General features: G+C 44.8%; 1 protein-coding gene across 1 annotated transcript; it reads right to left on the minus strand.

Annotated features, from left to right (window-relative positions):
* Positions 1–13,385: 13,385 nt before the first annotated feature.
* Positions 13,386–15,668, minus strand: LOC123410680 (probable flavin-containing monooxygenase 1). Its single transcript, XM_045103620.1, has 5 exons — positions 15,167–15,668; positions 14,786–15,023; positions 14,443–14,618; positions 13,973–14,325; positions 13,386–13,890 (listed from the first exon to the last, which is right to left on the minus strand). Exons 1-5 carry the CDS (start codon positions 15,611–15,613, stop codon positions 13,539–13,541), a joined length of 1,566 nt encoding a protein of 521 aa, XP_044959555.1. The 5' UTR covers positions 15,614–15,668; the 3' UTR covers positions 13,386–13,538.
* Between the last annotated feature and the right edge of the window lie 1,099 nt (positions 15,669–16,767).

Consider the following 16,767-nt stretch of genomic DNA (forward strand, 5'->3'; position numbering starts at 1 on the left):
CCTTTACCCCACCTCCTGTTAGCTTGAACCATTTGCACCGGAACAAAGGGACCTTAAAGGAGGGTCCATAGTCAAGTTCCCATATCTCCTCTATGTAACCATAATATGTGACCTTTTGCCCATTCTCGGTTGCTGCATCAAAGCGGACACCACTGTTTTGGTTGGTGCTCGTTTTATCTTGGGCGATCGTGTAAAATGTATTCCCATTTATCTCGTACCCTTGGAAAGTCGTTATAGTCGAAGATGGTGTCTTGGCCAACATGTACAGCTGATCTACAACATCATTGTCATTCATTAAATGTTTTCTCAACCAACTGCCGAAAGTCTACATGTGGGCCTTCCTAATCCAGGATTCAGGCTTCCCCGGGTTGTCCGAGCGTAAAATATTCTTGTGTTTCTCAAAGTACGGAGCCACCAAGCTGGAATTGGTCAGTACAGTGTGGTGTGCTTCAGGCAGAGAATGGCCGTCCATACATATCGTTGATTTCCTTCCGATCGTGCCTTTTCCACTTAGTCTCCCCTCGTGCCGCGATCGAGGAAGACCAATCGGCTTAAGGTCAGGAACAAAGTCAACACAAAACTCAATTACCTCCTCATTTCCATAGCCCTTGGCGATGCTTCCTTCTGGCCTAGCACGGTTACGAACATATTTCTTTAATACTCCCATGAACCTCTCGAAGGGGAACATATTGTGTAGAAATACAGGACCGAGAATGAAAATCTCTTCGACTAGGTGAACCAAGAGGTGCGTCATAATATTGAAGAAGGATGGCGGGAACACCAACTCGAAACTGACAAGACATTGGATCACATCGTTATGTAACTGTGGTAGAACTTCTGGATTGATTACCTTCTGAGAGATTGCATTGAGGAATGCACATAGCTTCACAATGGCTACTCGAACATTTTCCGGCAGGAGCCCCCTCAAAGCAATCGGAAGCAATTGCGTCATAATCACGTGGCAGTCGTGAGACTTCAGGTTTTGAAACTTTTTCTCCGCCATGTTTATTATTCCCTTTATATTGGACGAGAATCCAGACGGGACCTTCATACTGCTCAGGCATTCAAAAAAGATGACCTTCTCTTCTTTGGTCACAGCGTAGCTGGCACGACCTTGAAACCATTCCGGATGCCGGTCATCAGGGCCTTTCAAACGTTGCTGGTCCTGCCGTGCTTCCTTTGTATCATTTGTCTTCCCATACACGCCCAAGAAGCTTAGGAGGTTCACGCAAATATTCTTCGTAACGTGCATCACGTCGATTGCAGAGCGGACTTCTAGGACTTTCCAATATTCTAGCTCCCAGAATATAGATTTCTTCTTCCACATGGCTGCGTGCCCGTCAGCTCCCTTCGGAACTGATTGTCCGCCAGGACCCTTTCCAAAGATGACTTTCAAATCCTTGACCATATCAAATACCTCAGCACCAGTGCGTTCCGCAGGCTTCGGCCGGTGATCTGCCTTGCCGTTGTAATGCTTGCCTTTCTTTCTTACTGGATGAATTTTCGGAAGAAATCGACGATGCCCAAGGTACACGTTCTTCTTACAATTTGGCAAATGTACACTTTCAGTCTCATGTAAGCAGTGCGTGCATGCATTGTATCCCTTATTTGACAGTCCCGAAAGGTTACTAAGAGCAGGCCAATCGTTGATGGTTACGAAAAGCAACGCTCGTAGGTCAAATTCCTCTTCTTTGTGCTCATCCCACACACGGACACCAGGTCTGCCCCACAGCTGTAAAAGTTCATCAACTAATGGCCTTAGGTACACATCGATGTCGTTGCCGGGTTGCTTCGGACCTTGGATGAGCACTGGCATCATAATGAACTTCCGCTTCATGCACAACCAAGGAGGACGGTTGTAGATGCATAGAGTCACGGGCCAGGTGCTATGGCTGGAGCTCTGCTCGCCAAAAGGATTCATGCCATCTGTACTTAGACCAAATCTTATGTTCCTTGCGTCAGCTGCAAAATCTTTGAACTCTCTGTCGATCTTTCTCCATTGCGTTCCATCTGCGGTGTGTCTCAACTCCCCGTCCGACTTACGGTCCTCTTTGTGCCATCGCAACAACTTGGCATGCTCTTTGTTCCTGAACAGACGTTTCAACCGTGGTATTATAGGAGCATACCACATCACCTTGGCGGGAACCCTCTTCCTGGGTTTCTCGCCCTCAACATCGTCACCAGGGTCATCGCCTCTGATCTTATAACGCAATGTAGTGCATACCGGGCATTCATTCAAATTCTCGTATTCACCGCGGTAGAGGATGCAGTCGTTGATGCATGCATGTATCTTCAGAACCTCTAAACCTAGAGGGCAGACAACCTTCTTTGCTTCGTACGTACTGGCGGGCAACTCGTTATTCTTTGGAAACATATTCTTCAACATTTTCAGCAAGTTTTCAAATGCCGAGTCAGCTACACCTGCCTGTGCCTTCCATTTCAGCAAATCCAGTGTGCAGCCCAGCTTTTTCAGACCATCATCGCATCCGGGGTACAACGACTTTCTGTGATCCTCTAACATGCGATCCAAATTCTCCCTCTCCTTTTCAGTTTCGCAGCGTCTCCGTGCATCAGCAATGGTCCGACCAAGATCATCAACGGTCTCATCACGTGCCTCTTCTTCACCTTCACCTTCCCCTTCACCTTCAGCATCCTCCATGAAAGTATCACCGAAATGAGCAAGATAGCTTTCATCCATGAAATCATCCCCTTCTTCATCTTCTTCCATTATAACCCCTCTTTCTCCATGCTTGGTCCAACAATTATAGCTTGGCATGAAACCGTGCCGAAGCAGGTGCAGGTGAACTTCTCTTGAGGAAGAGTAACCCTTCTGATTCTTACAGTCAACACATGGACAGATAACAAAACCCTTCTGCTTGTTCGCATTAGCCACTACGAGGAAATCTTTCAAACCCGTAGTGAACTCGCGGGAGAGTCGGTTACCGTACATCCATTGCCGATTCATCTGCATTATTATAATATAAAATATATAATTAACCATCATGCATTTGTTAAACTAACTAGCTATAAACAATAGATATTAAACAATGAACAACACACATGCATATTTTATCAATGACACACATGCATGAAAGGTTCAAGTTGCTAACCGCGATCGAGGAGGAAAAAATAAATGAGGAACCTCAAGTGTGGCTCCAACACTTCATATCATGTTTGTTTCACGCTATTGGGGCATTTCATCAAACACCTTGTGTGCATAAGAGGAACCAAAAGCAAACCTACACCCCCTTGTGAAGCTTGTGAAGAGAAGTGGCACCAAATGGCTAAGTGAGTGTGCTGAACTGGTATCTATAGGGGAGGAGATTTAGTCGCGGTTGGCATGGCAAACCGCGACTAAAGGCCTTTGGGCACCTTTAGTCGCGGTTGGCCTGGCCAACCGCGACTAAAGCCCCTCACGTGCACCAGCTGGCCACCGAGCGCCCTGGCCCAGGCCTTTGGTCGCGGTTCGTCTGCCGAACCGCGACTAAAGAAATCATTAATCGCGGTTCCTACAGTTTCGCGACTTATGGGGCTGGACGGAAGCCTCTTTTTCTACCAGTGCCGGTTGAAGAACCGGGACTAAAGACCCTCTAAAATCGAGACTAATGACCTTTTTCCTAGAGTGAGTGCGAGGGTGACTTGGCTCGACAGCGACAGGATCCTCATCACCATGCTCGCACGACGACGGCGCCGCTGCATTGCCCCGACACCCACCAGTCTAGCTCCAACGCATCAGTCTGTTGCAGCTCCAGGGTTCGTTCCCCTGCCTCTTAAATATAGTTGTTACTGTTAATCATCGTGCGAGCCAGTCAACCAATACACCGAGTCAAAATTGATTTTTGGTGACAAGACTCCTCATACAGGGAACCAAACAACTTGCAATCGTGCTTGTATCGTTTTAGCCAGGTTCTACTCAACCTGACTCGTTTCTAGTATGCAACATCACATTGTTCAGTCGAGACAACCAAACGCGGCCCTAGTGTTTGTTCACAATGTTTATACTCTCTTGATGTGACACTATTTTTGAATATTAAGAAGTTAGGCCGTAGTCTCTTTTTTTGGTGCCATATTACAAGTCATTAACTCCTTGTGTTTCCTTTTCCATGGACACCATGGCGGCCATGTCGCAAGGTTCGCAGAGACTCTTTCCGCTATTGCATTTTATGCACAACATCATGTGTTTTTTCCAACGATTCTTCCACACCGCTGGCATGCGGCGGCTCGACAAGTATGCAAACCACCAACTCCGTCCAGTCGGGTATACAAGGCGCAAGGGACAGCATCTCTGGTCCCAACGTTGAAGCAATCGTCTATTCAGCGACGACGTTGAAGTCATCATTGAAGATAGCGAGAGATGAAGTTGAAGCCATCATATATACAAGGAGCCCTTGTCTTTCGTCCCAACGCTGATCCACTAGAGAGTCGACGGAGACCTTCCGCTGATTAAGCTCTGGTCGCAGCCGTCGTCGGCGTGCTCGCCATTCATGTGTCGACATGGAGCCATCATTTTCTTCACGTTTCCCACATGACATTGGCGGCTGTTTGCTTGAAGTAATATTCCGGATAGAATCTTTGGTGGACGGCGACGATACTGTGTGGCACAATACTACAACAGGGATGGTGTTGATCTTGTAAGGGAAGTCACCGGTCAGTCTTCTCGTACGTGTATGGTTGTATCGTCAAAGTTGCTTTCTTCACGGGCACCATGACGCATCCATGTCCAGGACCCTTCTCACGGTCTGAAAAAATCAACGTACATTCGCGTTATTCTCTGTAATGAATCTCCTTACACTTTTGGCTTGTCGTCCACGGCTGTGTTTGGATTCATGAGTTAGAGTTAGAGTTGATTAGATTGAAGTGAACAGACCCCAAAACATCCAAACAGGAGGGTTAGAGTTGGTTAGATGCATCTAACCCATCCAAAAGAAGTAATCCATTCAAGAGGTGCTTATTTGGGTTAGAGTTAGATAGAGTCCAGAAAAAGTTACTTTTCCCTCTACCTTCACCACACCAATTCCTGGTTAATGAAGCCAAATGATTGGAAAAAATGCATTTATGGACAATCTAACCCTGCAATCCAGACACCTCTTTGGTAAGAATTAGTTTAGGGTTAGTCTAGGGTTAAAATCTAACTCTAACCTCTAACCGAGTTAGAGTATCCAAACAGGGCCCAGTACGCAAGCAACACGACAACAACCAACTGACTTTTTTTTACGGTGGGTCGTACGGGCCTGTAGGCCGCCCAAATTTTCTATCGGTCGTCGTGCAGCCGCCCGATGCTGCTGTTTTTGCTTCGTCCCCACCCCGCATCGAGCCCTTCTTTCACCAATACGTTGGGCCGCCCGCCCTTGCCACACAACCGCTCGGGGCAACCAAGCTCGCAACACCTCGGCAGCGCCAGCGCATCGTCGCTCGCTGCCCTCGCAGATAACCTTACCCGCTCAGAAAAATTGATTCCATGGTCTCGCCGGTTCCAGTATCTGGCAGCGTTGATCCCCTCAAAGAACTGACAAATTGCAATAAAGCGCAATCTGGTGGTCACCCCGACCACCTTCATTCCAGCACCACGAGAGGTTGTAGCATTTCTTACCACCCACCGTAACATACATCACCACCGATTCTTGCAAAAATCCTCGAGTGTCGTGCCCCGAACAGAACCAATTTTATTGCCTGTTCCAGCAAAAAATGAAGCCAGTTGCAGTAAAAAAATTGTCCGCCATTGAGGATCTCAAACAAATTCAATAGCCGGTTCCAACATCATGTGATGCTGCTTCTAGGATCCTGAAACGCTGGTTTCAGCACCCCGTGTCGTTGTCCCCGTCAACAATTGTAGCAAGTGGACACGCCTTCTCTAGCACTGGTGGTGTTCCCGGGTGGTCGCCGTTAATGACTCTGTCGCGACACGCTGCCTATAAATATGTTGTAGGACACTTGATAGTCGTCAACCATCCCTCTATGTTCACCTTGGTCGCTAGGGGAACAAGGAGTGGCACGAGCCATGAACATGAGAAAAGAAACGGCGTCTCCAACGGGGAAGAAGACAAAAGGAAAGAAGATAAGGCTCAAGGATTCTTCTAGTATGGATGACGTTTCCAGCTAAATAAGGGTTGTCTGAGAAGGCGACCGGCCAAGCGCGAGGCTGTTAGTCCGACATGAAACATTTTCCATCTCGAAAATGATTCAGATATATTATCAAAGTGCATCGTAAATATAAAGCAACTCAACCATACTAACAAATACATCAATATTTTGAGACCACCAAATGACCCCTATCACCACTAGGACAAGCCGCCGATGTGAGGTTATCACTGTTAGAACTAATCCCGTCGGATTCATATGACTGGATCTTATGCCTAGTAATTAGACCACCTAAACAATATATAAGTGAGAGAGAGATTGGTTCTTACCACCAATGGTTGAGGCCATTGGTGTAGGCGATGCGATGTCCCGTGCCTGCTCGATGCAGGCTCGGGGTAGACGGTCGTGGCAAGAAGCGGCGTCCCTCCGGGCGCCACCGGCACTGCCCAGGAACAGGGGCAGAGCTTGGTGATGATCTTCCCGTCGTGCAGCGCTCCCCCAGATCGGATAGGGTTTTAGGGATGTAGGGAGCAGTAGTAGACCGTACGTGAATGAAAACTCTCGCAGGTGCCGGCTGCTCCCCACCCTTTTATGTGCGCTGGCGACAGGGGACCAAAACCACGTTGGTTAGGGTGCCCCCGATCAGGGCGCTTCTGTTGTGACGAGGGAACGTTCGTTGGATCGTGGCCCTCTCTTTCTCGTTTCTTTCATGTTTATCCTTTGGCCTTTTTTTCTTCTTCTTTCTTTCTTTTCTCTACAGCCCGTTGGGCCTTAGATCAAATACCAACATTCTCCCCCTTGATCGTTAGGCTCATTAACATTTGTCCATTCTCCATAGGAATGATGTACCAGAGCAAGGTGTTACAACGACAAAATGACATGCCATTGAACCTCCATACTCATAGCACTCATCCTATCTCGAAACGGAATACATATTACTTAATGGGGAGTGGTTATATTAGTGGTCCCATTATTCCAGAATCAAGAGGCTTCCAATAATCCCATGCCGGCTACATGCTCACGAAATATATTGGGTGGTAAGCCTTTAGTGAGCGGATCCGCAAGCATACGTGTCGTACTGATATGCTTAACATTAATAGTTTGATCCTGGATTCTATGTTGAACAACATGATACTTTAGGTCAATGTGCCTGGCAGCAACACTTGACTTGTTGTTATTGGCATAGAAAACTGCGGGTTCATTACCGCAGTACAATGTGAGTGGTTTGGAAATGCTGTCAACCACCTTAAGTCCGGGAAGAAAATTCTTTAGCCATACAGCCTGCCCAGTGGCCTCAAAACATGCTATGAACTCTGTCTGCATCGTAGATGAGGCAACTATCGTTTGCTTGGAGATTTTCCACGATATGGCTCCACCGGCGAGTGTGAATATATAACCTGACGTGGATTTCTTGCTATCCACACACCCGGCAAGATCAGAGTCTGAGTAACCAATAACTTCCAGGTTATCGGACTTCTTATATGTAAGCATGAAATCTTTAGTACCTTGCATATAACGGAAGACTTTCTTTGCGGCCTTCCAGTGGTCCGGTCCTGGATTAGATTGGAATCTGCCAAGCATCCCGGTTACGAAAGCTAAGTCAGGGCGTGTACACACTTGAGCATACATGATGCTTCTGACAGCGGAAGCATAGGGAACCGACTTCATCTGATCAGTTTCATTTTGGTTCCTTGGACATTGGAATGTCCCAAACTTATCACCCTTGACTATGGGGGCAGGTGTAGAAGAGCACTTATGCATATTGTATTTCTTTAGTACTTTCTCAAGGTATGCCTTCTGTGATAGTCCTATTGTTCCATTGGACCTATCTCGACGAATCTCAATGCCAAGGACATACGAGGCTTCACCGAGATCCTTCATGTCAAAATTCAAGGACAAAAATCTCTTGGTCTCTTGCAGCATATCTTTATCACTGCAAGCCAACAGAATGTCATCCACATATAGGACTAGAATTGTGAACCTACTGCCTTTGAACTTGACGTATATGCAGTTGTCCACTTCATTTTCTTTAAAACCAAAAGTTCTAATAACCTTGTCGAACTTTAGGTACCACTGTCTTGAAGCCTGCTTCAAGCCATATATGGATTTCTTTAAACGACATGCCATATGTTATTTTCCTTCCATGACAAAACCTTCAGGTTGAGTCATGTAGACTTCTTCTTTTAAGTCACCATTCAAAAATGCCGTCTTGACATCCATTTGATGCAGCTCTAAATCATAATGAGCTACAAGTACCATGACTATTCTGAAGGAGTCCTTTGCCGAGACAGGTGAGAAGGTTTCCTTATAGTTGATCCCTTCTCTCTGTGTAAAACCCTTTGCTACAAGTCTCGCTTTGAACCTTTCAACGTTCCCTTTTGGAGTCATATTTGGTTTTGTAGACCCATTTGCAGCCTACCCTTTTGGCTCCATCGGGAACTTCTGTTAAGTCCCAAACATCATTCGAGCTCATAGATTTCAATTCATCTTCCATGGCAACGATCCATTTGGACACATCTTCACTTTTAGTGGCTTCTTTATATGAGGTCGGATCTTGTGCCTTCCCGATGTCATTTTCATCCTCACACATGAAAGTGACATAATCATTTGGGATGGCCTTTTTCTTATCTCGTTGCGATCTTCTCATGGGCTCATTAGTATGCGTGTTTCTTCTTGCCCGAGAAGGTTGAGGATTAACATTAGGTTGAGGATCATCATTTGGTTGGGAGTCCTCATCCTCAGGAGGATCTTCATTATGCTGAGGCTCCTCGTCAGATTGAGGGTCCACTTCAGGTTCGGGATCACCAGCCGGTGTCTCGTGCGTGATAGTCATAGGGATAAAGCTCTCTCGGATAGTCGGGGATGGGACATACACCCGCTTCTCCTCAAGATCAATTGCCCTAACCTCAGTGACTTTATTATCCTCAAAAAATACCGCTTGCCTGGTTTCCACAAACTTGGTGGTGTGACCTGGGCAATAAAAACGGTATCATTTTCCTCTATGAGGGTACCTAATGAAAAAACAACTAATTGTCTTTGGGTCCAACTTCTTAATTTGTGGATTGAATACTTTACCTTCAGCTGGGCAACCCCACACACGCAAGTAATTCATGCTCGGTTTCTTTCCCGTCCACATCTCATAAGGTGTGCTCGGTGCTGACTTAGTTGGAGCAAGATTCAGGATGTGTGCAGCTGTTTTCAGTGCCTCCATCCAAAGGTTTACTTGTAAGCTTGCATGACTAAGCATGCTTCGTACCATATCCATCAAGGTGCGGTTGCGACGCTCAGCTACACCATTTTGCTGAGGTTCACCGGGCATTGAATATTGGGCAATAAATCCATTTTCAGCAAGATGTTTAGCAAACGGTCCTGGAATTTGCCCATAAGGAGCATGTCTGCCATAATATTCTCCCCCGCGATCAGATCGTACTACCTTGATCTTTAGATCGAGTTGGTTTTCAACCTCTGCTTTATAAATCTTAAATTTGTCCAAAGCTTCAGACCGATCACGTATGGGGTAAATATAGCCATAGCGAGAGAAATCATCTGTGAAGGTAATGAAAGAATCAAAACCATCCACAGATTTTACGTTAAAAGGTCGACATATATCAGTATGTATAAGTTCAAGGACCCTTGTGGCTCTTACTGCTCCTTTCTTAATTGTTTTTACATACTTTCCCTTAATGCAGTCAATGCAATTGCCCGCGTCAGAGAAATCTAGTGGAGGAAGTATTTCTACTTTAATCAACCGTTCCATTCCCCCCCTCGAAATGTGGCCTAAGCGACGGTGCCACAATTTCGAAGAAGGATTGGTACTTCTTCCATTTTTTTCATGATTGCATACATTCATATTGAGCTCACAGAGATTCACACATATAGGATATTCGAAAAGATTCAACATATAAAGTTTGCCTCGTCGAACGGCGAGACCAACATCCTTATTACAATATTTTAAAAAACATTGTTTCTTCCCGAAAGAACAATGAAAACCATAATCATCTAAACATGAAACTGAAATCAAATTCCTACTTAATGTAGGTACATAAAGTACGTCCTTGAGCTGAAGTAGGAAACCAGTGTGCAACTTCAAGGTGAGGGAGCCCACAGCTTCAACTTCAGCATGCTTTCCATTTGCGACATTAAGTCTTCTTGAACCCCTTCTTAGGGAAATTGCTTGATCTCTTTGACACGTTTGACTCCCCTCCTTCTATTTTCTTAATCACGATTCGGAAACAGTGCCTAAAGTGCAAAACTTAAAGCGGAAGCGTGGCATAAACACATTAACAGACGTGATTTAACCGTTTTGGAGATAATTAGCACTGTCCCGTGGCATTAAAACGCCAATAATCATGAACCAGATCAATCTTAGGGATCTAATCTAGGCTTAACGGCTCAAGATACCATTGTTAGAACTAATCCCGTAGGATTCATATGACTGGATCTTATGCCTAGTAATTAGACCACCTAAACAATATATAAGTGAGAGAGAGATTGGTTCTTACCACCAATGATCGAGGCCATTGGTGTAGGCGATGCGATGTCCCGTGCCAGCTCGATGCAGGTGTGATGCAGGCTCGGGGTAGATGGTCGTGGCGGGAAGCGGCGTCCCTCCGGGCGCCACCGGCACTGCCCTGGAACAGGGGCAGAGCTTCCCGTCGTGCAGCGCTCCCCCAGATCGGATAGGGTTTTAGGGATGTAGGGAGCAGTAGTAGACAGTACGTGAATGAAAACTCTCGCAGGTGCCGGCTGCTCCCCACCCTTTTATGTGCGCTGGCGACAGGGAACCAAAACCACGTTGGTTAGGGTGCCCCCGATCAGGGCACTTCTGTTGTGACGAGGGCACGTTCGTTGGATCATGGCCCTCTCTTTCTCGTTTCTTTCATGTTTATCCTTTGGCCTTTTTTTTTCTTCTTCTTTCTTTCTTTTCACTACAGCCCGTTGGGCCTTAGATCAAATACCAACAATCGCTGCCCCCATATCAACTCCGGCTTGACCATCTCGATGACAGTCGGGAAGTCTTCATGCACCTGCCCCAAAGGATCAGCGCTCTGGGGACACACTCGTTGTCGTTGAAACCATGAATAGATCTAAAGCATCTAACACTAAATATCTCCGCGCGACGAGAAACCCTAATCTCACTTCCCCAAGAAGACAACAAGAATCTATGCTAGAGCTTCGTCGACTATGAATAGATGGATGAACTCGAGGAGGATTGGATCCTGGAAGAAACTCGGTAAAGAAGCACCGCCATTTGCCCGAGCGCCGTGTTTGTGAGGACTTGAAACACCCAACCTAAAATACTATCCGGCATGGGGGCACCAGGATGCCCCGCCTCACCAACGACCGCCATAGTGGTAGGTAGATGGGAGGATAATCGACAGGCTCGCCAGTAAAGCATGGAGATGAAAGTTTGCCCTAGCCGCCAGGTTATAGGGGACGGAAAAGGAAACCCTAATGGAGACTATAGTGTACACCAGATAGTTTGATGAACCTGTATAATTCAAAGCACCTAACTATTACTAAAGATTCATTCACATTACGGAAGCATTTCGCTTGTCCATAAAAAGGCTATTTAGGTTGTCTTAAGCTTAGTGCTGTATATTCAAAACATTGTAGTAGTTTGATTCTATTGTCGAACGCTGAAATCTTGTGTAATTAAGTTCCCTCACGAGACTTACACTGTATTTTCAACTATCACATTTGGGTAGTCTACTTGACACATGTTGTCTATGTAATTTTGCGCCCGACAATTTTGTGGACAGGCAGAATGCAGCAGACAGTTAATAAATTGCGCTATGTAGAACATAAACTATTTTCTCATTTGTACGATGGAAAATGCTTAAATAGATCACTGCTGCTACACCCTTTTGTATATGCCACGAAGAATAGTTGGTGAAATTCTAGAGGACTCGAAACTTTACACCTGCTTTAGAGAGAGGTGGAATGAGAATGATCGTGAAGTGGGTGGAATACATTGCCACACCCGCAAGTGCACAAACTCATTGTTTAGCTTTTCTTCGAAGAGTATCACATAAATAAAAGTTTGTTGGCTTTCCTCATTTCCTTACAAAATAAATTACAACACAAAGAAAGTAGGATATGAAGAAAAAGGATAGTTATCCCTTTGTCAACTAGAAAATGCATACTTGCAATGCACGGTGATATTTGGAACAACACTAATTGTAAATCATATTAGGTACGATAGTAATTACATGTTCCTCTTATGATACTCCTAAATTTCAGACGACTCAATACTGCTATATACTATATTGGATAGTAATGGCCAAAAGTAGATGGTATAGATATAGAATAACCACACGTTTGCAAATATGAAAACTTTAATATAGACGGGCCATAAATCCCTCCACTAAACGGTGGGCAGACCACTTGAATACTGAGAGGTTGCTGCCGATGTGTCCACCAATCTTTGTTTCAGAGGACCATATGATCACCTTCTTTGCATCATGGGATGTATTCTCTTCGTTTCCATCAAGATGATGCTCTTCCAGCTATGCATTTTAATCGTCCCTTTGTCAACTAGAAAATGCATACGTCCAATGCACATTGATATTTGTTACAACACTAGTTGCACATCGCATTAGGTAGGATAGTAATTGCATGTTCCTTATATGATACTTCTAATTTTTTTACGACTCGATACTGCAATTTACTATACTAGATAGTAATTGCCAAGAGTAGATGGATCTGTCCCTTTCAATCGATTTTACACTGTATAGATATAGAATAACCACACCTTTAAAAATATGAAAACTTGAATTAATATAGATGGTCCATAAATCCCACCACAGACCGGTGCGCAGAACACTTGAATACTTACTTGTTCCTGCCATTAATTAATGATTAGTGATGAAATATTGTGATAGGTAATTAAGTATATTTCCTTCGTCCATTGAACGGACGAGTCCACTAATCTTCGTTTCAGAGGCACATATGACCTCCTTCTTTGCCGCATGGGACGTCTTCTCTTCGTTTCCGTCAACACGATGCTCTTCCAGCTATGCATTTTGATTGTTCCTAAGGCTCGACTAGTACAATTTTTGATCTTAGTCATATATTTTTTGATGATGTTTGTTACCGACATAATTTTAATTGTTTCATGTTGAATGTCAACAAACAATTTTGTGGCATGTCAGGCATGTGGTTGTGAACATCCTCCGCCTGAAGGTAGTCACCAATAATTGCTTTCGATGACTTTAGTTGTCATGAAGGGAACTTTTTAGATGTTGGTTGTTACTGTTACCGTATGAAGTTTCTCATTTGTATACAAATATCAATAAAGACATTTCAAATAGGGAACGACCAATGACAAGAATTTTATTTAATTGTAATAAATAATATGCCACCTGGTAATATGGCCTGCGAGAAGCATATACAGATTGGAACAAGCAAATATTGGTAATTAAGACACATACAAGAGAATCATGACTTCAGATCTACCCTTACATAGGGTGAAGACCAATATAATCACTGGGACCAGAGACCTCAAATAATTCAGCAAGAAGTCCATTCTTCCTTCTTGGATTGCATCCCATGTCCCGACATAGGTTATCTTTGTACCAGTTATTAAGAAGTCCAATGGAGGCTGCACGGAATTCGCCATGAGAGTATCGCTTCAAGAACTTCTCCCATTCTAGTGCATCCCTATGCATTGCTTTAACACTTGGTAACCTAAATCCACCATCCATAAAATGTGCTAGCCACTTGGCCCGTAGTTCTGAAGTGTGGAGATTTGCATAGGTCTCGGAATATCCGATGACCGCGAGTTGTGGTATCTTGGGATGTACACAATCCCTGTAAGAAAACGTATACCAAATAAATTAGAAACTTATCATACATACTTGGCATAAATAAAATTATGTAAGTCGGTGAAGACCTGTAGAGTGATACATCCATGGATATTGAGCCGATCAAAATACGCTGGAAGTATTTTGATGCGAACATGCTCTTGATATTTTGATCGCCCTTGAATCCTGTTCCGAGGATAACTATGTCACTCTTTACTAACGTGGATTCACCTTCAACCATCACACCTTCTTTGCAAAAGCTGAAGGTCTTTGACTTCTTCACCAAGATGCTGCCTTCCTCTAGGTTCTTGTAATGATCCTTGGGTGCAAGTTCAACCCAACCACCCACTATCCCCTCAAAAAAGCTATGGTCGGGGACCATGTCATGCTGCTTCATTGTAATGGAGTAGTAGCTCTCAGCGAACTTCGAAAACATCAACTTCTACTCATACACAAAACGAGGATACACTTGTTAGGTGTTAGCCTAGAATACAAAGATTTACACTTTAATTATGTTAAGGTCATTACTTGTAAAAAGAAAGGCAAAATGTTGCAGTACCAGTGGAGTCAAGGTGGTAGCTAACAAGCTAAGGAAGAGGCCTTCGCCAGGTTTATGAATAAGGAGTTCACCGAACCGGGTTAGATAGAAATTTGATATGTCGATACCCCAAGCATAGAAGTCCGGTAAGACCCATTGCTTGGTACGCACAACCATTGTGCATGGTCTCTCGGTACCTAAAGAAAAGAAGAAGAAAAAGGCATACAAATAACATATTAATGCGGTTTCATTTTTCATGCAGTAAACTATATATAAAATGAATGCAGTATAAGCATTATAGACAATATGGAATAATGTAGAAATAGAGTTATGTTTAAAATGAAGAATTGGTTTTTTGTAGTACCATTCAAACTTGCACATTCATTAGCAATGTCAAGGGCCGAATGTCCATAGCCAATAACAGTCACACGCTTGCCCTTGACCATCTCCTTGGCTTTGTGACTACCCATTTTGGAATAATCCAAGGAGTGGATGACTTTTCCATCAAATGCATCAGGGCCTTTTCCAGGTGGTAATTTAGGTATGTTGGGAACACTGCTGAACCTTCCGATGCAAAGAATCACAAAGTCTGCCATGTGTACCTAGAGAAATTAAGGAAATGAAAGAAAGTTTACAAACAAACAATCACGTACGTGTGTGAAAAACAACTACTAGGATAGATTAATTACTAGATAACATGCATGTGTTGTTGCATTGGAGTGGAGTGCTATATCTAGTTCTTTACCTGCACCAGACCCTGGGCGTCGGTCACGGTGAGGCGCCACTTGCCGTTGCCGGAGCCGAATGCATCACCGCAGCCAGCCCAGTCGTCCCATGCCGCCACCTCCTCCTCGGCGACACCGACGTACTCCATCCCGGCGACGCGGTGCCCGAATCGGATGCATTCGAGCACCCCGAAGTGGCGAGCGTATGCGTTGAGGTAGTCGGCGACCTGACGGTTGTTGGGGAACTCCTCCGTGACGGAATCCGGCCACGGGAAGTCCGTGTACTGGTACATGGTCCGCGAGGTCTGGAGCCTGGTGAGGTCCGGGGTGTGCGCCCACACGCCGCCCACAACGCTGTCCGCCTCCAATACCACTGGCCGACACCCGCGCTCCAGCAGGTGCTTGCACGCCGCCAGCCCACTCACGCCGGCGCCGATGATCACCACGCTCTTCTTCTCCATGCCCATATGCTCAAGCTGACGCTGATGCTGGTATGCTCAAGCTGATGCTGGTGCTGGTGTTATCCATCCATCGGCCGGTTTGCATGTATTTATAGCTGCTGGGCGATCAGAGAGAGCAAGGTATAATTGTCCTCTCCAAACCTGAAAGGAAGAAATGTGAAGATTATTAAGCACTCCTTCATGTTGAGTGTGACATGTGACCAAGAGCAACAGTGAATTGGCTGACTATTCAAAGACTGTTTTCAGTTGAATATGCCTACATCTCCTCATCCAAGCTTTTTTTAATGAAAGCTTAATCGTCTTACCCTCTGCGTCATACACCAAGTCCCTGGTTGTTCGCCGAGGACAAAACCACGGGCACTCGGTAAAGCAAAGTAAGCCAAGAGTTAGGCAAACACAGGCATTTACAGATACCATATGCAAAACAAACTCGGAAAAGGACAAAACTCGGCAAACCCTCTTTTTGCCTAGAGCTAAACAGTGATCCCACGGTAAAATGATGCCACGAGGTACATCCGGAAGTGCATAAAGGCTCGGTGACGGTGACAATGCTTTGTCGAGAGCCGTGAATTAGCTCACGGCACAACGTCCCTTGCGTTATTAAATTGGAGTTTTCTGTTATTAATGCGAGTGCTGAGTTTAGTCCCAGCTCGCCTAACAAGGATGAGTAGTACTCCCTCTATATCTAAATAATTGTAGTTAGGGAGAACTAGGAGAATTAGTATAGTTCTCCCCAACTACAATTATTTAGATACAGAGGGAGTACCAAGGTATAATTGTCCTCTCCAAACCCAAAAAGAAGAAAATGTCAAGATTATTCAACTGCTTCTAGTGTAGCCCTCACAACCACCGTTGTTTTGTCACCTTATTATAAGCACTCTCCCGCATGTTGAGTGTGACGTGTGATGACCAAGAGCTCCTCCTACTTTCCTCAGCAACAGTGTATTGGCTGACTATTCAAAGACTGTTTTCGGTTCAATAGAGCTCCCTGATTCCCTTGCATAAAAAAATAATATGATATGCATACATCTTGACCAACGAGCTCTTTTCTTTAGAATTTCATTGAATCTTCTTATAAAAATAAAAACAAAGTAGCGGTAACATGTCCACGTTCCAAGGAGGCCTCACCTGTTTGAACTTGTGCATCCTAACTTGAAATT

Source organism: Hordeum vulgare, chromosome 7H, assembly GCF_904849725.1.
Source record: "Hordeum vulgare subsp. vulgare chromosome 7H, MorexV3_pseudomolecules_assembly, whole genome shotgun sequence".
Taxonomy (NCBI): Eukaryota; Viridiplantae; Streptophyta; class Magnoliopsida; order Poales; family Poaceae; genus Hordeum; species Hordeum vulgare.

What these genes read in the sequence shown, in the direction of transcription:
- LOC123410680 (XM_045103620.1), bottom strand. Translation starts at nt 15,613, where the DNA reads ATGGGCATGGAGAAGAAGAGCGTGGTGATCATCGGCGCCGGCGTGAGT. An exon ending in ACGCCCAGGGTCTGGTGCAG is followed by an intron (nt 15,024 to 15,166) that starts GTAAAGAACTAG and finishes TAATTTCTCTAG; the next exon opens with GTACACATGGCAGACTTTGT. An exon ending in CTACCACCTTGACTCCACTG is followed by an intron (nt 14,326 to 14,442) that starts GTACTGCAACAT and finishes GTGTATGAGTAG; the next exon opens with AAGTTGATGTTTTCGAAGTT.